This window comes from the organism of the source record quoted next, unplaced genomic scaffold (assembly GCF_019419815.1).
Source record: "Pyrus x bretschneideri cultivar Hongxiangsu unplaced genomic scaffold, Pyrus_bretschneideri_v1 Contig22, whole genome shotgun sequence".
NCBI lineage: Eukaryota > Viridiplantae > Streptophyta > Magnoliopsida > Rosales > Rosaceae > Pyrus > Pyrus x bretschneideri.
Genome location: NW_025999524.1, coordinates 3,757,654 through 3,781,559, shown reverse-complemented (window position 1 = coordinate 3,781,559; position 23,906 = coordinate 3,757,654). Strand labels below are relative to the sequence as shown.

Genomic DNA, 23,906 nt, shown 5'->3' with positions numbered 1-23,906 from the left:
AGATGCCTCAAATTTGAATTCTTTTTAATCAAACATCTATAACTTTTAAATTTTTGATCAAACATTCTTCTACTAATTTTTAATTAAAAATTATGATTTTTATTGTATTTAATTAACCAACTAGTTCAGAAAATAATATCATAAATATTCTAAAATCACCACAAACATCATATCTTATCTTATCATAATTCGTTCAAAATGAAATTTTCTTATTCAAATAATTTGTTGTTTTAAATTCTAAAAACACAAAAACATCCTATTAACATACAATTATGAAATATAACATGCACATATATTAAATATAACGTACCAAATAGATATATTAAATATAACGTACCAATCATTTGGTACGTTATATAAATTTAATCTGGGTACGTGTTAGTATTTTGGTATGTTATAAAATATTGCTTTCGGTACGTTATGCAATTCTTTATTTAGTACTTACCAAATTATTAGTACGTTGTATTATCCTTATTTTGGTACGTAAAAAATTATGGTACGTTATGTGTAAGTTGTGTAACCCAAAAAAAAACGATAACTTTTCACATTAAAACATTGCACTACAAAATATTTTGTCAACTCTTAATAATTAATTATTGGAATAAGGACTCATTTTAAATAAAAATAAAAATGTGAAAACTCTTAGTTCACGTTTCTACTATAAGTAGTTGTCAAAAAATTCAAATTTATTTTCAGTTGCATGAAATTAGGCAGTCTAGTCTACATCTCAATTTTAATTATAAACGACTCTTGTTTTTTTATAATCTATATTAAATGTTGAGTTGGAAATTGAAAAAACTATATTTCATCCAATTAATCTTGAAGTAGATATAATTGAATCCTTAAATTGATGAAGGGATGAGATTCCATAAAAATAACATTAAATTAATGAATATTATTAAGTGCAATTTTATTTTTTTTACATAGAAATGGATTTAAAAGAATTTATAAAATACTTAAATTAAGAATATACCTGGAATATAAAATTTAATTAAAAATAAAAGTACTTTAATCAAAAGTTGAAAAGTAACAGATGTTTAATTTAGAAAAATTTAAAATAAGGCATCTAATTTTAATTTATCCTAATTTTACATTCTAATGGATAAGCTGATGACACATCTGTTCTGCTTTATACTTATTGACAGTAACTGCACGTACTGCAGTACAATATCATTTTTCCAGAAAATGATACGTTTCTTTGAATATAAGCAAAGGTGAGTCAAGAGAAACCATTTGATTGTATCGTGCAAAAACCATTTGATTGTAGTTATTTAATATATAGTAGTACTAATCAAACAATTTGATTGTATTCTAGTAGGTCAAGAGAAACCATTTGATTGTATCGTGCAAAAACCATATATCAAGTTAGCAGTAAAAATGGAATTAAGGATTCCGGAAATGTTGGGGTTCATTTGGACAAATGGATTCCGCTCTACACGTTTAGATAAATATATTCAATATTATAATGTCAAATTGTTTGCTTAGACTATTATAATCCATATATATGTCAAAGAGAAAACGGAAGAAAAGAAATGCGTGTCAAATGACACGTTACAAGTAATTATTTCAGATACATGCAAAGTATTAGTCATTTAAAGTATGTTCAGGTTTTTTCGTTAATGTTGCAAACTGAGCCTCATTATCATATCCAAATAATTTCTTTCAAACCCCCCCCCCCCCAATTCAAGTGGAATTATATTTAACTCTTCAAGCAATCATTAGGGTTTTTCTTTTTTAAGATCTTCTTCTACGGAATAATCTCATCTCTAGTCCTTCTAGACTGTAGAGTTTGGTTGTGAATTGAATTTTTACTCCAAATGTAGCCAAGTTCTTTGATTAAAAAAAAAAAAAAAAAAACTTTTTAGGCGATGGGAAAAGTGATGATCTCCATCTGGAAAACGATAAAACATACTAAAGTGAAAAGCAAAACCTTGCACTTGCGTTTACCCTTTTTTCAAACCTTATCAGGTGGACCTCCACCTCCATCAAAGTTGGACAATTAACTGTTTCTATAAAGCTAGCTATCAGTCAACGCATGAAGCAGAACACAGTCAGCTACACTTCAAAACATTTGATCTATATACACCAACAATTTCGTTGAATGGTAGATAAAATTACATCAAAGGGCCTTCCCCGTTGCCTTGTGCTTAAGTTAGTAACAAATTCAACGTACCCCTCTATTTCTAGACAGCATACATATTCTTCTCTATATATATTGTTCCCATACTTCACATACTTCGCGTACCTCTATCGTGTCTATATCACTTGGGAACAAAGGACCTTCAACTTGAGGAAAAAAAACAAAGAAAGAAGAAGAAGAGTCAAGGCTTCTTTAGCAGGAAGGAAGAGCAGTAGCAGCCATGACTGTTTCATCTTCTCTTTCCGTTGCCAAAAATGGCAGAGTCCTCATCGCCGGTGCCACCGGTTTCATCGGGAGGTTCGTAGCTGAAGCCAGCCTCGCAGCCGGTCAACCCACGTATGTTCTCGTCCGGCCCGGCCCCCTGCACCCTTCTAAGGCTGACACCGTCAAGTCCTTCAAAGACAAAGGCGCAATAATCTTACACGTATGGAAATAATTCTCTGTGCAAAATATATCCTTTTTTTTATGACTTTACATGCATTTATAATTTTTGTACACTTTATCATGTTTTGATATGTTGTAATATTGACTATTTTCAGGGGCTGATTTCTGATAAAACCCTAATGGAGAAAATGCTAAGAGAGCATGAAATCGAGATAGTAATATCAGCCGTGGGTGGTGCCACAATATTGGACCAGATTACCCTAGTCGACGCCATTGCGGCAGTTGGTACAGTTAAGGTAAATATAAATTATATGCTTTTTGGAAAACAAAACCATATAAAAACCAAAATATCTTTATATATTTTGTAATTAATTTTTCTGCAAAATTTATTTGGCAGAGATTTTTGCCGTCGGAGTTTGGACACGATGTGGACAGGGCTGATCCGGTGGAACCAGGGCTCACCATGTACTTGGAGAAACGCAAGGTTAGACGTTCCGTCGAGAAATCCGGGGTACCCTACACTTACATTTGCTGCAACTCGATTGCTTCTTGGCCCTACTTTGACAACACCCACCCTTCTGAGGTTCTGCCACCGTTGGATCGGTTCCAAATCTACGGTGATGGCACCGTCAAAGGTATGATAGACACGTAGACATTTTGTTTGTGAATTTGCAGGGGTACAGTTTTCTCTTAATGTCGTTGAAGTTTAAAGCAAGGCCAGCTAAAAGAGACAGATATCCGTAGGACTCACCTTTGCTTATATTCAAAGAAACGTATTATTTGATCCAAAATAAATAACTAATTTATTAGTAATAATAAAAGTCATCATACAATTATTTCTCCACTATTTTTACTATCAAGAGTGGAATAATTCTTAGAGTAGACACTTAACAACCACCGCAATTATAATGTGAACCATTGTTCTTTCACCAACTAAAGTCTAAGTAGTTTACTTTAGGGAAATAATATCTACCATTGGTTAATTCTAATTCACAAGACAACTATTATGAGCTTGTTTGAAAATATTTTTAAAATGACTAAAAATATTTTTAGAGAAATATTTTGGGTTCTAAAATCACTTAAGGTGCTTCCTTAAGGTGATTATTTAAGGTGAGTCCTATATTCATTGACATAAAAACAAAAAAAATATTATTTTAAGTCATTGCGATTAGCCAATGGTGAGGATGTATAAGATGAAGGAGAAATTTTAGAAAGTGATACTTATCTTAATTGATGAGGGCAGTTATTTTTATTAACCTTAACTGACGAAATGAATCATTTTTATTGATATATGTTAAAAAAATGAAATGACCATTTAACTACAACAAAATATAAAATTATTTACGACCTAAACCAATTTTTTTTATAAGAAAAAAACCTAAAATAATATATGATTAGGTGTAAGTCACTATTATCATATCATTATTTAATAAGTATAAAATAACTCTTGAAATAAATAAATAAATAAAAATTAATAATAATTTTTATTAATTAATAAATCCTCTTTGTCAATCAAAAGAGGGTGAAAAGACTACTTAGTCTTCTATTACAAAAAAAAAAATAATAATAATAGGAAATAATGTAATTTCATAGGTTCAAATTTTACTGTTTTTTATTAAAGTCTCACCTATAAGTGATGTTAAAATACCTTCCACATTAAAAAAAAAAAAAAATTAAAAACCTCCTTCTACCCCCACGTTCTCTCTCTCTCTCTCTCCCTCCCTCCCTCTCTCCTTCTCATTTTCTAAAAATATGTTTGTACATACAAAATGTGTAGATAAATGGTAGTTATATTGAGGATAGTTTATTAAAGAACGAACTGTTTTTTCTTTTGCCCTGATTTGGTAGCAAGAAAACATTTTCTTTTCTATAAAGGGTAAAAATATTAGTGTACCAAAAAAAAAATGCTATCCACGCACTTCGAGGATGATGGAGGGAAGAGAAAGAAAATACATGTTACTTAAACGGTTAGGATTTGGCCCAACTTATGTTTTTTGCGAGGGACTTTTATCATGGTGCACATGTTACTTACGTATCTAAATAACAACTGTTAAATTTATACGAACGAACGAGATAAAACCTTAACTTAAGTTACAACCGGGATGCCAAACCTTGAATTACAGAATCCGGTAGTTGTCTATCTTCTCGCTCTGGGCGTCTGTCTCTCTCCTCCCTTCCCTTAGGCAAAACCTCAGTTCCTATCTAGATCTAGAGCACTGCTGCCATCGCCAACAACTCTTTTGAATCAGATGATGGCCGGGTTAAGTGTTTGCGTTGATAATTTTGGAGGAAATAGAACTTGATGGAGGTCCTGGGGAGGAGTGGATTTGGGTGGCTTGAGGGTTTTTGATAGATGGAGAGTTGAGTGGTTAACGGAGGTACAGTCGCCAACGGATTATAATCTTTGGGCGGAGGTGTTTGGCCAACGGTGGGGAGAGGTAGGGGAGGTGACCATGAGAAAGAGGAAAAGGTGGCAACTTTCGGCACCCGTTAAGGTTGATAGGTGGGTAAGAAGTAAATGGGTAAATAAAATGTGCACGCAGACGTGCTTTTGGTGAGGGGTGAGTTGGATGGATGTGCGGAAACATGGAATTTTGAATATTCTAAGCCGCCCACGTGTAGGGTACTCCCTTCTCCTCAGCACCAAACTTGTCTGCTCTTGTTAGGCCGCCCAACCTCCAGCCCAAAGGTGGGGCCCACTTTAGTCGGTCCCACAGTTCATTTAGTGTTCAATATATTATTATTTTCCAAGGTTTAAATGTCTCTCCATCGACTAGTGGATGTGTTTGATGGTATGTCGCTCTTGGTACGATGTACCTGCCATTAATTTCCAAGGTACGAAAGAGAAACCTACGTTACGTATAATATTTGGTATTTTACTAATATTACACATCATACACGTAAGCATTTTTGTAGAATTCAAGCTTACAGCTCGACTTTTGATATTATTTTTTACTTTGTTACACAAAATTTAAGGCCGCAACAACGATAATTATTGTCGGCACAATCGCCTTGAATGACATGAGTTTTGTTTGATTTTTGTACACAGCCTACTTTATTGACGGTACTGATATCGGCAAGTTCACAATGAAAACGGTGGACGACATCCGAGCAATCAACAAAAATGTTCATTTCCGACCGCCGAGCAACTTATACGACATCAATGGGCTTGCATCTCTGTGGGAGAAGAAAATTGGCCGGACCCTCCCTAGAGTCACCGTCACTGAAGATCACCTACTAGCCCTTGCTGCAGGTCACTTCCCTCTTTAATCTTCTTTACCCACATTTAATTAGGCATGTTTTCGGGACCAATCGTTTGATACCATAAATTAATGATAGAAAAAAAAAAACCATATATATATAACAGATGTTGATTAGGTTAGTTAGCACCGAAGTAATATGTCCATCTTTTGAACTTGAGATCGGAGGTCTTCATGTAGATTAGAGTGGTTTAAACAAAATTCTAAACTACTCTAATCTACATGAGAGAAATCAAAACTTGAATACATGGAACCAAAACATTGCTTCGGCCAACTAATCTAACCTACATATGAAAATTAGACTAGTATAGAATATATATATATTAAGTTGTCAACATGTAATTTGTAACGAGTTAGAATTTACTAATCGCAGAGAACCGTATACCAGAAAGCATAGTGGCCTCGTTCACGCATGACATCTTTATCAAAGGATGTCAGGTTAATTTTGCGGTGGAAGGGCCTCGTGATGTGGAAGTGGGAACTCTCTACCCTGGAGATTCTTTCAGGACCTTGGATGAGTGCTTCAATGACTTTCTTCTCAAGTTGAAGGACAACCTAGAGCTACTGCAAGAGGAGGAGGATCAGAAAGTCTCCACCGAAAGCACCGTTGTGGAATCCAGGGCTGTGACTGCCACTTGTGCTTGATCACATCAAGACCGTCGACGACGAAATTCATGTTCTGGATTTATTACTAGGAAAAGAAATGTTCCAACAGTTTGGGGGTGAGCTTGTTATAAAATTGGTATGGAGGGGGGGGGGGTTTCTAGGTTTTCTTCGAGGAAGATACTAATTTGATTGTTTTTTTCGCTGGACAAGGAAACTGGATTTTCATTTTACATTGTTAAAAAGAATTCCAGTTTGTTGTGAATGTTGGATAATTCAATTCAACGTAATAATGTAATAAGTCTGGTAATTATTTGAGATTATTAAGTATTCGATATGTTTAAGTGGGATTCTTATCCCATAAATTTGCAATGCTAACAAGCTTTTACATTAACAAGTATTTGACTAAGACAATGTGTGCCCCCTTTTTGCGTCAAAGTTAGAATTCATTTCTTCGTAGTTTAGGTTAAGTCAGCGTATTGCTCCAAAATGAACCAAAACAAAAAGTTCAAGATGAACAAAACCCTTTGCTTTTCCATAGGTCACATAACTTTACAGATTGTAATGACTTTACATAAAGGTAATTGAAAAAAAAAAAGCAGAACTGAATTTCGATTACGGGATTCTTCACTTACCTCAATCGTGTCAAAAAAATCACTTGGATAAAAAGGACCTTCAACTTGAGGGGAAAAAACAAAGAAAGAAGAAGAAAAGTCAAGGCCTCTGTAGCAGGAAGGAAGAACAGCAGCAGCCATGACTGTTTCATCTTCTCTTTCTGTTGCAAAAAGTGGCAGAGTCCTCGTCGTCAGTACCACCGGTTTCATCGGGAGGCTCGTAGCTGATGCTAGCCTCGCAGCCGGCCAACCCACGTAAGCTCTCGTCCGGCCCGGCCCTCTTCACCCTTCTAAGGTTGATTCCGTTGAGTCCTTCAAAGACAAGGGCGCCATCATCTTACATGCAAGGCAAATTTATTAAGGGACCAGGGTGATCTCGGGACCACTCGGAAGCTTGAATAAATGGCTGTGAGAATCTCCTACGACCACCCAAGCTGCTTTCAATCAAATTTAACTTTATAAAATATAATATACATAATTGTCTGTGTCGCTTATTCCTCACGCCACCCAAGCCAGCGAAGGCCATCAACATCAATATCAAAATTTTTGTAAGTTTTCTAATTTATTGTTAGTTCATACTTATTTTTTGTGTTAGTTCATACATATTTATTATTAATTTGTTAGGATTTTTAGTTTTAGTTTTTTATTTTATTTTTTAAGAACACTAATTAAAAACAAAAAGCTGAACAGTGAATACATATATGTAAGGGTCTTTGATAATGGTTTTTGGTAAGGGTTTTTGATAAAAAGTCAAACAATCACACACTAACGGATTTTAAACTAAGTTCAGTCTTATTCATTGTTAATTTCTTAGGTTTTTTTCATATCTATTTTAGTGTTAGTTCATACATATTTATTGTACATTCGTTAGGATTTTTTTATATTAATTGAATTGTGGTACAGTATTTTTTTTTTTTTTTGTCGAAGTTGTAGCTTGCCATTTATTTTTCAATGTTATTTTCGTTTTTTTTTTCTAGAACTTTTATATTAGAATTATCAATGTTAAAATTTTGGATCCACTACTACTTACATGTATAGAGAGATAATTCTCCGAAAATAATTATCTCTGCAAGAACCAGGGCTCCCATGTACTTCGAGAAACGCCAGATTACAAGTTGGGTCGAGGAATCTGGGTTGCCCTGCACTTAATGTTTTTTTGTTTTTGTTTTGGAAAACGCCCTACACTTACTTTGCTGCAACTAGATTGCTTCTTGGCCCTACTTTGACAACAACCACCCTCCTGAGGTTCTGCCACAATTAAAGCGGGCTTTTTATTTTATTTTATTTATTTATTTATGAGTATATTAATATTTTTACATTAAGAGAGTAAGAAATTTGGTAAAGTCACACAATGAGCAGTCTACTTTGGCATCGAATTCGTCATCTACAAGATTCGAAGCTAAAACCCCTTATTTCCAAGTGAAGAGGAATATCATGAGACCGTATTACTGAACAACTAAAGTGGGCTATTAGCTCAGCAATAAAGCGCGCAATTGTCTGTGCCTAGGCTGTTAGATCGGTTCCAAATCTACGGTGATGGCAACGTCAAAGGTATGATAGAAACCTAGATATTTTGTGTGTGTGAATTTTTTTTTATTTTTTGAACAATAGTTGTGAGTGTGTGAATTTGTAGCAAATATTTTGTTTTTCCAATTAATTAGGGGCACACATGTTTTTCTTTAATGTCGCTGAAGCTTAAAGCAAAGCCGGCTAAATAGGAGAGATTGGTAGGACACACTGTTGCTAATAAGATTCAAAGAAACGTATTATTTGATCCACCTTTATAAAGTAAACTGAAAAGAAAGAAATAATTTACTAGTAATAATAAAAGTCATGCTGCAATTATTTTTACCATAAAGAGTGCAATAATTCTTAGAGCAAGCACTTTACAACCGCAAATACCTGTGAACCATAGTTATTTATTTCACCACTAAAGTCTAATGAAGTAGTTACGTTAGGAAAATAATATCAACCATTGGTTAATTCTAATTGAAAAGAAAACTACTATAATCTTGTTTAGAAGTGTTTTTAAAATGATTAAAAACGCTTTAAGAAAAATACTAAATACATACCTTCATATGGTTTAATAAAATGCCATATGATATAGCAACCTATCTTTTTCGTACTTTTGTAATTAATGGCCACATGTACATGTGAGTTACAAGACATTACGCACATTAACTAGTGTCCGAAGGAAGAGAGTTTCTCGAACGAGAAAAAAATTCTAAGGACTTTATAATAATTGAACGAAAAGCTGTATAAAATAGACTTTTCATGTACAATTCTGTAAAATGACAGTAAGAATAATTTATCGCTCAACTTTTCTTATGTTTTAATAAAATGTCATATAATATGGCTTTTTCGTATGTTTTAATAAAATGCCATGTAATATAGCTACCGACCTTTTTCGTACTTTTGTAATTAATGGCCACATGTACAGGAGGGTGACAAAACATCAAGCACATTCACCACTGTACGGATTGTGGGACTGCATAAAGTGGGCCCCATCTTTTTGGTGGGCTGGGCACGGCCCAACAACCACAGACGAGTTTGGTGGCGACGAGAAAGGATTCCCACCGCAGGTGCGCTGCTTGGAGTAGTCCAAATTGCTCTTGTTGCACATCCATCCAACTCACCACAAGGGCGCTTCTCTAGTGCACATGTCTATATGCACATGTTATTTACACATTTACTTCTTAGCCGTTAGATTAATCTTAACGGCTGATGTTGAAAACTTAATTTATGTTAGAACTGGATATTTACGACACACCAACATCGTTGAAACTCGAAAGTTGCCACTTTGTTCCTCCTTCTCCTGGTCGCCTCCCATACCTCTTCCCAAGAGTGGTTGGCGATGGCAGCAGTGCTCTAGAGACCAACTCATGTAGGCCCAAGAACCGGGCATAACCTCTCTTTTGCTAGGTTTTGTTCTCTCAGCAAAATCAAAATAATTCAAAAATGAAAAATGAAAAACAAGTTTTCACGCATAGTTAAAATAAAATATTTTACCAAATAAATAAATAAAAAAGGATTCGCATGTAAAATAGATTATTAGAGGAAGAACATTTTAGTAATCATATTGATTTTCATTCCGATTCATGTTTATTATTAAACAACTAATACGGTTCAATACTATTCATACTCCGAGTCCAAAAAAATTCAGTAAATAGTTTTAACAAGAATCCGACTTTGATTCTACCCCATTCCAACTCCTCGATTCAATTCCTCTCATTCAGAATATAGATAGTAGGCGAGCCATAAATGTAAAGATATGGACAAGAAAATTCAATCAACACCTTTGAAATTGGTGACTAAAACGACATTATATTTACAACTTTTTTGGTATTATATTACAACATGAAGGGCATGGGTGAAGAAAGAAGAATTTCCAGCTTCCAATTGCTTGATTCAACCTAAAATCACAAGCAACTTAAGAGTTCTGGAGCTGCTGGTCTTCAGGCCTACTTTACACATGATATATCGGCAGTCGCTGTTCAATGCAGACACGGCATATGGGGCATTTTTTACACTTCTCACAACAAGTGCTGAAAATGCATTAAGAATAACGAATTCGATGAATCAAATCAACGTAAATTGTATACGCCGGTAAATAATGTGCTGCGAGGGTGTGAATGGGTACATTACGAAGGTACCTGCAAAGAACGTGATGCCGGCATGGAAGCAGGACTACATTAATCTGTTCTTCAAAGCATACTCTACATAGGATCTTTTCCTGCGGGATCCGGCAAAAGCAGGTAAGGCTCGTGACATTTATGAAAACAACATTGAAATTTTCGTTATTCGTAATTGAAAATATTAAAAGTCGCAGTTGAAACATTACATTCTGAAGTCTTTCGTACTCCTGCTGGCTAAATTTCGTGATTTCTGTTTGCTCACTGAGTGCAGCTTGCAGTTTCCAAATCTGAGATAGGAAAATAGAAGTATTTAAAGGACTATTATTAGCTGACATTACATGTATCCAATATCAATTAGACAGTATAACAATGGTGAAACCAAGACAAATGGTTCGATTAAGAGGCAGCCGTCGGCCAAGAGAATAAAAATGGTGTTTACCTCCTCAACAAGGTCGATCTAGGCAACTTCTTCACTATATCGGGTGAAAAGGTGTTATACCTGAAAAAAAGATCGAAGCAAAAATTGACGACGATGACTTTACAAGATACATCTATTTTCATGCAATGTAAATGGCATCTATATATGCAACAGAACTTACAAGGGGAAAAAACACATAAGAATCAAAACGGCAACATATTCTATCAATGCAAATTAGTTTGTTTAGTTGATTAGGTCATAGAGGGGAATCATTTTAGCAACTGACGCAATGGAAATACGAGGCACAAACAGCAGGACCTGTCTAGATTACTGAAGGAAGAGGAAGGAATTTAAAAACGTATAGCAATAACTAAATTTTAATTTCAGGTGAAAAGAAAAGGATCATTATAATTCCGTTGAGAAATCCTTTACATTACAGTCTTGCTGTTTCTGAAATTAGAGAATCAGTACAGAACAATCATATGTTACTACGAGAATATTTGTGAGTGCTTTTCGCAGCATACAAACACTCCTTATAACCAAATAAATGCATCCGTTAGTGTTTGCCTGAAACAAATAGAAGCTTTTTGGGGTTAGAGTACTTTAATAAAAGTGCTTGAGCTTCCAACAAAAAGTGCGATCGATTGGTCAAAAGTTGAAAGATGGAAGAATCAGTGTTCCTATTTCAGAAAAGCATGAAAGCATGTGTGTGCATTAACACGCCTTGCGGAAAATCCAGCATCTAATCTACAGATTCTACACAACATTTTGAGGTCCTTAAAACTTCTAAATAAGTGAAAACAAGGACTCTTTAATATTGTTTCAATAAGAAAGCAGGAGGTATGGAGAAAAATTGCCTAAATATTGCAGAAAAAAATGCAGTTATGAAGAGTATAGAAATCACAGACCCTGAAGCCCCTGCACAATACAGTCTAGCCTGTTCCTCTCGACTTCCTTCGTCAATCGACCACCAGCCCAATAACCTGCCAACAGGATGGATCATAACTAACAAGACAACAGGATGAAATGAATCATAACCAACAATACTGGCCATACAATAACTTGAATTTTGTTTACAGCTTGTTGGAGTAGAGATCTCCAAAGGATATCTAAATTTTCCATTTCGAAGAAATGAAGCCTGACCTTGAACCACGGCGATAGAATCCAAAATACTCGCGAACTTTTGATGCTATGTCCATGTATCTTACAGAAAAAACTCCATTATGTACTAAAAGAACAAGTTTCTCTGTTAATCTATATGCAGAAAACAAAAGACCAGCTCCTTGCAGTAAAAGAAGAGGAGCAAAAAGAACTGGAACTGGGATATGCCTAGCAGCCGATGGCCTCCCCTGAAATGATGGATAAACTTGAGACGATGACATGTTGAGAACATTCCAAACTACCAACAAATAGGTTCTTTTAAACACTGAATATACCTCTAAGTGCATAAAGAGTAGGATCTGGAAAATGATTAGAGGAACTTTCATAATATGCCCACCGATATCCTGCAGGCTGCATACTACAGTCTCGTCTTGATCTTCATCTGAAGAAACGACTAAGCCACTATTCCAGTCAAGGTATCTTACGTTCATTGAAGATGAACAGGGTTCTTGAATGTGAGCGTGTCTGTGAATAGCTGGATTATACCACTTTGTGCAAACAAGAAAGGCAAAACCCTGTGCAATTCTGTAGAAGGATATACAAAGGTTACTTCGGCAGATGAAGAAAAAGAATACTAACCATTAAATTTGAAACATTACTGTATACACAAATGCAAACGTAGTTCCAGTACCCAAAGTTTATGAATAAGTCCCACCAGCCTAGAGCAGAAATATCACCTGTACGTCGAATAAAGTTAATCAGGCCAAAGCAAGGCATCATGACATTGTAATGTTATTGCTAACAGTAGGCTAACAAGGATATATCACGCGGCAACTACAGCTCAGAACTAAGCTTACCATTTATCTTTAAAAGAGTGAATACTGTGGCAGCAAGAAAGAAGACCATGGATATAGAAATCCAGAAGTGCTGGAAGCCAAAGATTGGTAAATTTAGTATAGAAAGTATAAATGACTTTAAATTCATATGATTTCCATAAATACAATATACACAGACAAGGAATATATCACGCACCAATTACCATCTTTATATTCACTGCCTGTCCAAGGGAATGCAGCTTTAATTTTTTTTCTTTCCCAATAACAGATATAATTATCACTTTTCAGCATGCCACATAAAAGTTGCTCGTAATAATACAACAAATGTGCCAGAACAAATTGACAACCGTATATTTCAAGTCATGCTTGTCACTTGCATTCATTTAAGAGAATTATTACTAAGAATAAGAAATGCACTTTCCCAACTCAATCATCATATGAAAATATAGTGGAAAACACTTACAGGAAGCGTTTCCCATATCACATCATCGTTTACGTGTTCATCGTCTCCAGGCATTAGAGCCTTACACATCCTACACAATAGAAACATTAATTACTTGAGCTGTATTACAATTTACTTAACTGAAACATCAAATGATACATTGCAAGTTACAGAGTCTTACAGAAGAAATTAACAAGATCTTTTTCAGCTCAGGTCGATGTTCAAATTTGGAAATATGATTGGAAGAAATAGAGATACCTGACATTATCAAATAGAATTGCTAGTTCAAATGCCAACAAGGGTGCAAAGACAATCTTCAAGCTTACAACTGCACACATTAAAGTTCACCAAGAAGTAATCATAAGTGACTGTCTGATAATTCATTTATCGACCAACCAAAAAGTAAACATGTTATAGATAAAGAACATGATTTCAGTGATCCTTGTCATTAAGTATGTTGCCTGTATACCATATCTGCTCTGAAGGTATATACAAAGCATTAGTTCAAATGCGACAAGCAACGGTGTCGCCATGACAGCATGAAAAGGTGCCCACTGCCCATAAGAAAGAAATATTTACTTTTTTGTTGCTCAACTTGAAACATAAATAAATAAATTGGATTGTCTATGGAAAAATGATAACACACGGTGGGGACAAATGCCGAAAAAATGGAAATACAATCTCATACATTGCGATCATTAGGCAGCTTTGGAGCAGGTAACGAAAATCTGCCTCGTGCTACAACTACATGGAACAGCCAGAGAGGGGAAAATATGATCCTGCAGTATTATGAAAACAGAACACTATATATTCAATCAATCCCGAAAAAGTCAGCTGAGCTTTAGAGGTTTAAAGAAAGTTATGCTTCATCAAAGATATTCAAAACCCTCGAGACAATTACAAGTAACAAAACCGAAACCATCATGCAGTTTTCTTACATGAGACGTCCTCAAAAGGTTCTTTCGACATTCTTCACTAATCAGCTACAACTACTATGCAAACGCAGCCGCCAGTAAAACCATGGAAACAATGAATGGCTTACACCTTGTTAAGTTCTTAATTAAATTGGCATGTTTTCAACTCTGTTTTTTTTTTTATAGATTTGGCAGTGCATTGGTTAGTTTGAACTATCTTGCAAAATGGAATCATTGAGCTAATGAAATTTCCGATACCGAAACATTGTAGTCCACAGGAGAACTTGAAACAGAAAGCATATCAAAACCTAACTAAAAACATCACATAAAATCCACAGATCTCGAGCAAGAAACTTCCACGATCACTGAAAATGCATGCCCAATAGAATCAACTACGAGCCCAAGAAGGAAACTTTTTAAATTAATAAGCAGAACCCACAAGTTTTTTACTGGAAAATTGAGGGGGGTTCTCAGCAATTCACTCTCTAAACAAAGAAATTTGAACCCACAAAGGTAAAAACTTCACAAACTCACAAATGGGTACCTTTAGCTTGCGAGAACAATGCAGTAAAAATCGAAAAAGCTACAGTATCTAATACTCTCTTGGGTAATAAAAAATTCAAACGCATATGAAAGACTCCGTTTTTCCCCTATTATTTTCTCTCAGTTTCTCGGCAACCAAACAACAGGCAACAAAAAAGCAGAGGGAATAGAAAATCACGAACCACCAAGGGTAGCGGACGGAACGGTGGAGCTTCAGAACGAGGAGAGTCGTGAACGTGAAAAGCGACGCGTGGGCGACAAGTATTTGGAGAGACTTGGCCACCGACCGCCACGTCATCACTCTCCTCTGAACCAACATTTCCTGAAAGTACCGCTGCGAAGAAATTGAGGTTTTCTGTCTCTGAATCTCTTTCCGCAGAGGACGGAATTTACAGGGGAGTGTACCGACACGGTGAGAGAGCGGAGGAGCGAAGAGGAAGGGTGTCGGAGGTCTCAAAATGATCAGATGAAAGACAGGAAAGGAGACTTCTTCGAGGTTATGTTTGAAGCGTCGTTTGTCTTTGTTTCTGTTTTTTATTTTTCATTCTTCGACTTCACTTTCACGCTAAAGGGTTGCTTGCGGGAGTTTTTTTTTTGTTGACGAAATTGCCCTTGAATTACACTGCAAATATTTTTTATTTTATTTTTTAAATTTATATTATTATTAAAAAAAGCAAGGATGCTTGACACTATTACGACGAATTTAAAGAAAAAAAGAAAGTTTCAAAACCAAAACGTATATGTGAAAACACAACTCTCCATCTATTAGAGTGCATATATGTATTAGTCTTTTAGAACTTCACATCGTACAATAATGATTTTGCAACCTACCCTTAATTAAAAGTACAATTAGAGAGATACCAAAATGATTGTTGTATGATGGGAAGTTCCAAAAGAATAATACATATTTGTAATTGGAATAATCAATTCTGGGTTTGATTTGATGTTTTAAGAGCGGATAAGATTTGAGAGACATTTGCTATTGGAGTTACAAATGGGAGGCACAACTGTGATTCTTTTGATTTAAAAGGGTAATGTGCATTGGCATTTTGATTGCGGCATCCTACTTTTGTCTATTTTGATGGTACTTTCAATGTGGTTCTTTGTCTTTGTAATTGGAGTAAGGTTCTCTCCCTTCTTTATTTCTCTCGCATTACTTCTTTTTTGAAAGAGATTATCTCAAAGTACGATTTTCTATAGCTCATGCTATCTTACAATTTAAAGTCAATTCTCGTGCAAATATTATATCATAAATATGAGGTGGCAGAAAGTCTAGAGAGTTCTACTTTTGAGTCCCTTTCGTATTTCTCTCTTCGGAAAGTTTTTTATCGAAGTTCGCATCAACAGCGTTTTCTTCCAACACATTTATTTTTGTAAGACATTTTGTTTTTGCACACCGTAAAGGTGATCAAACAATACATCATTTAATTGAGGCACAATTTTAATTTATAATATTCACGCTTGAGTCTTTGATAGATTGATTTTTCTATCTTATACTTTCATCTGATATTTAGTAAAGCATCATTTTCAATAAAAAAAAATGTTGATTTAACTATGTAGTATATATATCTTTTACTTTTCCTATTGTTTTCTTCTTTTTCTTAGTTGCTGTCAAAACATAATTGGCTCGTTTGTTTAGTTTGGATACCTCATCATATTCAATGAATGTTAAATAATATGGACGTCGTTTTTTTATATTTTGTCTTAACAAAGTCATGAAGAAATCTTAAACCAACTATTTTAATGAGAATTACAAGGGATAATTTTTCTTCATAATATGCCAATTAAAGGTACGTTTGAAAGTATATGACTGAAAGCTTCTTTTCTTTTTTTTTTCTTTTTTTTTTTTTTAATGAAAGTGTCAATCTTTATTAAAAGTACAAGTGAATTATAGAAAAAGCACTAAAAATGCTGGCTTTTAGCCTTCTTCTGACCACAAATCTGACAAAGCTTTTTTTGATGAAGGTGTCAATCTCTATTGAAAGTACAAGTGAATTATGGAAAAAGCACTAAAAATGCTAGCCTTCAGCCACAAGTCTAGCTTCCATACTAGCAGCGGGTTTTGAACTCAAAACCTCCAAATTTTAGTTTGAAGGAAATCTCGCAATTCACTATTTATCATTAGGCCACCAGCTCGTGGTTTATATTACTAAAGTTGAGTAGTTATTTTATTTCTGAATGGAATACGGGCCATTGAGAAGTATTGAGGTTTTGCTTTCGTAACAAACTGATCACGTGATACGTCGGCCTATGTTTCCAGTCCACTGAAATATTAGATCAGGTTAACCCAAACTTTAGGGCCCAAAACTATTCAAGACATTATGCTGCTCGGCCCAAAATATACATCTCTTCCTATTTACAGCCTACAGGCGGATGTGTATAGGAGTCGGTGTATGTAATTGCGATTTGCGATCAATCGAATGCTTAAAAAAAAAAAAAAAAACACATACATTGTGGATAGATTTGACTTTGTTCATTGCCATCAGCCAAAAGTTGCATGCATGCTTCATCTTGCCTCCAGGAGGAAAAATTATACTCCTAATTAATTGTCAAGCCTTAATATCCACTTAAGTTTTATAATTCAATCATTGTGTGGCTTACAAAATCATTGTATATTAATAAAAGTAATCTGAAATTATGGACAACCTTATTGTTGATCAATTAATCTGACCAATTTCAGTAGAACAACCATATTTTAACATACTATTAAGTATTAATGCAGCACCCCATGCTTACGAGGCTAGATTTCCCATAAATTATATATGAACTTGGTGCATGATTAGGGATGGGCAACGGTTATGGCGGACGGGTAACCGCGATTATTTACCCATAATCGTTTATGTTCATACTTGCATAACCGTTTACTCGTTGGGTAATTGCATAAATGGTTATACCCATACCCATAACCGTTTACCCATTTAACCATAACCGTTTACCCATTTAACAACAACCGTTTACCCATTTAACCATAATCATTTACCCGTTACCTGTTTATTCTTTTTTTTATTTTTTATTTTTTTAACAACTTAAAAATTACAAAATAAAATTTTATCATAATTTTCATTTTCTGACAATTAAATACCGTAGATCTGTTTCGTGCTCGAGTGATGTTGTAATTATGTTATGATTCTTTTGGCCTATCGGTTTTGTAGTTGCGGCGTGACTTCCCATGAATCTAATGACATGAATGGACAAACTGGTACTGTCGCGGTGTCACCTGAATGAAATATGTTTATCTGATGTTCCCATTGGTTTAAAATGACACGTTAATTTGTTCTAACGATCTGTTTCTAATCTATCTTTCAATTTATGACCGGCGAGGAGAGATAGATGAGCGTCGGAGATGAGAGAGAGGACAACGAGGAGGGAGAGGGCAATGATGAGGGAGAGGTGAGCGGGGGACGGGGCGTTTAAGACTCTGAGTCTGGTAGAGAGATTGAAAATTTAGGGTTTTAATTTTTTTTTAATTTTACATATATTAAATTAAATGGGTAAATGGATGTCCGTTATAACTGCGGGTAATACACATAACCGATGAATACCCATTATAACACGGATAATACTCATAATCGTCTATTTAAATTTTACGGATAAACGATTATACCTAGAACCGTTTGTTTGTTTAAACAGTTACCCATAACGGTAACCGTGAACTTTAAATGAACGGGTAACTGCGGTTACCCAAATCCATCGGTATTTTGCCCATCCCTATGCATGATATCTAACTACAATGTTGGAAGCGGCTGCATAGGCCCCAATCGATCAACATATACGATCGAGCTATAAGGCAATATTTGCCTGCAATGACGTTGTCATAATTAATAGTTTGTACTTCGAGTACGTAGTCTGGTAATTAATTTAAGTTAATTTGTGATCCCCCAACCAAAGATAAGAGAGAAGGCCAAAATGAAACTTAAGGGAGGTGATATTGTGCATGTTCATGCAACCATGCATATACGTAACCATAAGACGCTAATACTTGTACTTTTAGAAGATTATATTGATTACTCCATATCAACAGGCTATATATAAACATCGCACGCGCGCGCGCGCGCGCGCACACACATATATATATATATATACACACACCAATAACCAAGTGCATGTATGATATATTCCTCCAAGAAATTAAAGGGTGACAAAATAAAAGAAGAGAATATAAAAGATCCAAATTAAAATACACAAAACATATATATTAATATGTAGTAGAATATGTACATTCATGAGTGGTACTTGTGCTCTAATTAAATCAGTAAATATAAGTAATAAAAGAGGTCTGATAAAACTGAAACTGGATACCTCGCACTCGCCCGTTAGGGTTTTGATTGTTTTCCTTTCCTAAACAATAGAGCTCATTACCAAAAAGAACAATAGAGCTCTGTACGTACGAATTGTAGCAGTAAGAATGGAGAGTGGTACAAACTTGGTGACCAGTGCTGGTGGCCAATTTTGTTGTGGGGACGACATTACACACCACATGACAAAACGACATCGTCACCATTATCATTACCACAAGAGAACTGACTAGTGAAACAGTACTATATATATGTAGTTCCACCAGTACTACAACTGTTCTGATCAATTCTCTGATTAGATAGAGAGTGATCAACAAAACTAGTAGCAAAAAAAACAAAAACCCCAACACATAACACAGACAGACTGCAACTTTGAGTTGAAACCGGATCAAATCAAAGACCATGATGTACTTTAGTTTCTATCTTTGGATTTTATATAAGGTTTCTCTCCTCACGAAAAAGATCCTTCACTGTTTTTTCCCTTCCTGGCAAACCAAAGCCCTTCTCTCTCTGCATATCTCTCCATCTCTCTCTCTCTCTCTCTCACCAATTTTTTGGAGTAATGCAGGTGGTACACAAACCACACCATCATTACCCATTTGTGCACTCACGGAAATACACTACAACAAACACGCCAAACGAAACAAAAGAACAAAAACCACCAAGAGAAATAAAAGAAGTTTAATTAAAACTAGTAAACCCTAAGCATGACCTTAATTAGTCAGAGGGACCTGTGTTCAAGGATATTGATGTTATTAGTCCTTTGTCTCTTAGCACTCCCTGTGGAAGATTGATCCTGATCGCCGCAGCCGGTCTTCTCCATGACAGCCTTCAGCGCTTCTTGAATCGAACTTTTACAATACTGTTGATGCTGCATTTGTACTTGCTCTCCCCCGCTACTACTCGAGTCTTCTTCTCCGGTGATGAACAACACGTTCTTCACACGTCCGCCGAGTGTGGTGATCTCGGCTTTGAGCGTTCTCAAGCGCAAGGCTTTCAAAGTCTTGATTAGGTCAGGCAGGAGATCCGACCGGTCCTCACAGCAAAGCGAGGCCTTTATCACAAACTTACCATCCTCGTCCGATGCATCGTCTAATAGTAGTTCGTCGGTTTCGGTCGGTACTGGACTCGTCTCAGCGATCAGGGAAGTTTGGCGTTTCAGCTCTTTCACGTGTTGTATCACTTCTGCTAGCAATGACGCTTTGTCCGTCTATATCACAAAAACCAAAAAGAGACTTAACAAAAACACCGCTTATATCCAAACCCTATTTAATTGGTTTAATGCTTAATTAATATTGCATTCCACCACTAAAAAAATTAGGTTAATTAATTGATGTTATTTTGAGCAAATGACATTTTATCACAGTGGTGGAGATGAGTGTTATCTTTGCACCACAACGTTAGTTTGAACATTGTCAGCTCCCTAATTTAACATTTAATCTAACAAATTGATTGGTTGACAAAAAGAAAAAAAAAATGTTATTTTGATGAATGGCGGGGTTTTTGAAGGAAGAGCATGGGATGGGCGCATATAGTGACTGACAAGGGTGCTACTTTGTCTGGACTTTAAGTTCTTGATTTCTCGAACATGGTTTGACTGATGGGCGATATATATGATATTTCCGGCAAGAAATTTCCATGGGAAGCTTTTTAACTGCTCCATGGTTCCTCTTTATCATATCAACCCTTCGACATGACGCTTACTCTTCCTTTTTCATTGGTTTTTTCCTTTTTCCTTTCTCACCTCGGAACTACCACACGACTCAGAAAGAAGAACCCAAAAGAAACAAGAAAAAGATGGAGAAGCTTATTCATAAAATGTAACCTCATTTCTAATGAAAGGTAGCTAGGTCTTGACTCTTGATGGAAGCGTGCATAATCTTAAAGCCTACTAGAATCTTAAGATCCACAGAGATCTTGGATTGAAATATAAAAGCTAGCTCATTTCAAACAAAACAAGAGAAATCGAAAAAGCGTAGGAAAAAGAGAATAATGTCCCCTATATAAAATACAAAATGTTGCAGCTCGCTGGAGATGGTGGGTAGGTGATGGTTAAGAGGGGCTAGGTTCAGCGTTCAATCTTCTGATGTAACAAAAAAGAAATTATGTTGTACACGCATGATATATCACCTATATATGGATGAGAGGTGTTTTTTTTTTTTTGGTCGTTTCCTTATTATTTTCAGTATATACTTACTTTGGTGGTGCTGGGCAATAAGCTGCGCAACTTGGCGAGATGATTGTTGATTCTCTCTCTTCGTCTCCTCTCAGCCTCGCTGTGACTCTTAGAAGCGGCGAGTGCCTTGGCGTCCATGATTTCTTGGGCAGTCAACTTACCTAATTCGGCCTGAAGACCGAAAGCGCCCGAACCCGGTTGAACCATCGGTCCAAGCGTCTCAGACAAGATTCTGAGGTGGTGGTGGTGGTGGTGGTCAGACGCTGAACCGTCGTATGTGAACTGGAGAGAAGGAGGTCTTCGGTTGAAGAAAGAAGCGTAGGATGATGACGACGGAATTTGGGGAGGAGTTGGGAGGAGAAAAGGATCGTGGGCGGTTGGGTTGTAGATCGGTGGGAGAGTCCATGGCTGCAAGATTGGAGTTGGAGGAGGAGGTTGATGATCATGTGGAAAAATCAAACCACCTTGTTGGTGCTGTTGCATCTGATGATGCTGTTGTTGTTGGAGAAACAAGTGTTCTTGAAAAGCTTGTAGGTTTTGGACTGACTGAGAGCACTCCCCTTGATCTTCTTCCTTCCCACACATCATCTTCCCTTCTCGCGTATATTTCACGGCTTCTGGCTAGGGTTTCATAAAACGATGAAACTAATGATTGTAAAAGCCACGGAATTGAAGATAAGGATGAAGGGGAATCAAAGGAATATAAATATATATATGTATATGTATATGTATATGGAGGGTTTTGGTGTTTATGGATGATCGATGTTCTTCTATCTCTCTCTTGTGGTTTTTGTTGTTCTCTCTCTATCTCTATCACTCGGGTAGGTTTTTTGATCTGCCACGCCTTTGTGGGCTTTATGTTTGTGGGGGTGACGACCCTTTTTATCCTTGGTTTTCAACTGAGCTTTGCTTTTCCTTTGTGCTTTGTTGGTATCTTTTTGCTTCCTTTGTATTCTTTTTTCTTTTTTTTTTTTTTTTTTTTTTTTTTTTTTTTTGCACTCTCCCCTCTCTCAACTCTTTTCTCTCTCTAATCCTGTGACTCTCTCTCTCCACCCTTTCCACTACTCTAAATACATAGTCTGTTGATTACTGCTAGTCTCCTTTCCTTTCTTCTTACGGCATTCTCTATCCATTCCATTCCTGTAGCTTTCAGGGTGGGGATGGATCCCTTCTCTACTTTATTCATTTTTCCCTTTCCAATATTTTCATTTTTTATATACACATTATACATAATTTAAACCCAAGAAAACATAATCTCCATGTAAATAAAGTAGCAATTTCTTTGTTGCTTTTTGATTGGTTCAAAGCAAATAATTACTCTCTGGGAGTGCAGTAGTACTACTGAGAGAGAGAGAGAGAGAGAGAGAGAGAGAGAGAGAGGATTGAGTGGAAGGCGGAGAGGTAGCTAGGGATGGGAAACACAAGCAGGCAGCACAATTAACCAGACTGAACACACAACACACAGATTGTCGACCAACAAAAGACCAAAAAGGCTGAGAAGTATCATCATGATAAAAGGCTTAGCCAAACCCTTTCTCTTTTTGTTTTTCTAATTTTTTTATTTCATTTTATACATTGTTATATATTATTCAATTTATTTTCATGATTTAAGAATTGGCCTTTCCCTTCCTTAATTTATACCTCGGTCAAGTCCCCACGTTCTTCCATACTCTTGGCTATTTCCATGCCACCCTTTCTGCTTCCCCAAGACTATGTAATCATTGTGTCTTGGAGCACACTCCACCCCCTTCTCTCTCTCTCTCTCTCTCTCTCTCTCTCTCTCTCTCTCAGTATTATACCTTGGCTACCAGTCTCATGTCTCTACAAATACATGGGGTACAATTGCATATTGCTTATGCTTCTTTCCGGTCCTTTTGAGTTTGGAACGTTGTACAATTCCATTATCATGAGATATTTGGGTGAAGAAGCAAGTTCAATTTCAAAGGCATCTTTCATACTCCTCCGCTAGACTCAATTACAGGGTGAAAAAGTAAACAATATAACACTAAATTGTTAGATTGATGTATCACTATACTAACGTTTTCAATATAATATAATTTCTTATTCATAACCCCTTATATGTCATTAATTATAATTGTTGTAGCTTATTTTTTGGTCACATTCCAACTAGGTCAAAATGATGAATACATAGGGAAAATATGAAAAAGTGTATATCATTTGGTAGTTGGTAAGATTTCCCACTAAAACTTGAAAGGCCACAGCAACAATAACACCAAGGGGAAGGGAATTGGATCCTCTCTCGAGTTTGGGTTCAGGATCCTCCTGACCGACATATAAGGGCTGTTAGATTTTGATCCAACGGCTACAAATAGAGGGTACTTTAAAAGTTATAATAATTGTAACTGTTGGATCAAAATCTAACGGCCCTTGTGTATCGGTCAAAAGGATCCTGAGCCCAAGCTCAAGAGAGGATCCAATTCCAAGGGGAGGGAGGAAGGGGAATAATTGATGTTTCCAAAACACTTTGTTGTGTGGCAACTGGGCACGCCATTCCAGGCCCCTCCCTCCACTCTTGTAAATGTTG

At 36.0% G+C, this 23,906-nt stretch overlaps 2 protein-coding genes and 1 non-coding gene across 3 annotated transcripts; 1 reads left to right on the top strand and 2 right to left on the bottom strand.

The window, feature by feature from the left end:
• Positions 1-2,295: 2,295 nt before the first annotated feature.
• LOC103947071 (leucoanthocyanidin reductase) lies at positions 2,296-6,724 on the top strand. Its single transcript, XM_009357917.3, has 5 exons — positions 2,296-2,564; positions 2,680-2,820; positions 2,922-3,159; positions 5,574-5,777; positions 6,158-6,724. Exons 1-5 carry the CDS (start codon positions 2,361-2,363, stop codon positions 6,427-6,429), a joined length of 1,059 nt encoding a protein of 352 aa, XP_009356192.1. The 5' UTR covers positions 2,296-2,360; the 3' UTR covers positions 6,430-6,724.
• Positions 6,725-10,285: 3,561 nt separating this feature from the next.
• Positions 10,286-15,433, bottom strand: LOC103947042. Its single transcript, XR_007258747.1, has 14 exons — positions 15,073-15,433; positions 14,122-14,212; positions 13,903-13,987; positions 13,692-13,761; positions 13,455-13,524; positions 13,013-13,082; positions 12,847-12,892; positions 12,491-12,740; positions 12,198-12,403; positions 11,963-12,037; positions 11,076-11,135; positions 10,843-10,923; positions 10,655-10,734; positions 10,286-10,546 (listed from the first exon to the last, which is right to left on the bottom strand). It is a non-coding gene; the product is annotated as an uncharacterized LOC103947042 (transcript).
• A 3,985-nt stretch (positions 15,434-19,418) lies between these two features.
• LOC103947032 (transcription factor bHLH30) lies at positions 19,419-22,665 on the bottom strand. The gene is made up of 2 exons (XM_009357876.3): positions 21,383-22,665; positions 19,419-20,395 (listed from the first exon to the last, which is right to left on the bottom strand). The coding sequence occupies exons 1-2, from the start codon at positions 21,947-21,949 to the stop codon at positions 19,907-19,909; spliced, it is 1,056 nt and encodes a 351-aa protein (XP_009356151.2). The 5' UTR covers positions 21,950-22,665; the 3' UTR covers positions 19,419-19,906.
• Positions 22,666-23,906: the final 1,241 nt, after the last annotated feature.

Bases quoted from the DNA above. Each gene is read 5' to 3' on its own strand.
- LOC103947032 (XM_009357876.3), bottom strand. From the start codon at position 21,949: ATGATGTGTGGGAAGGAAGAAGATCAAGGGGAGTGCTCTCAGTCAGTC. The intron at 20,396-21,382 runs GTAAGTATATAC...TTTGTGATATAG, and splicing joins TATTGCCCAGCACCACCAAA to ACGGACAAAGCGTCATTGCT.
- LOC103947071 (XM_009357917.3), top strand. From the start codon at position 2,361: ATGACTGTTTCATCTTCTCTTTCCGTTGCCAAAAATGGCAGAGTCCTC. The intron at 2,565-2,679 runs GTATGGAAATAA...GACTATTTTCAG, and splicing joins AAGGCGCAATAATCTTACAC to GGGCTGATTTCTGATAAAAC. The intron at 3,160-5,573 runs GTATGATAGACA...TTTTGTACACAG, and splicing joins CGGTGATGGCACCGTCAAAG to CCTACTTTATTGACGGTACT.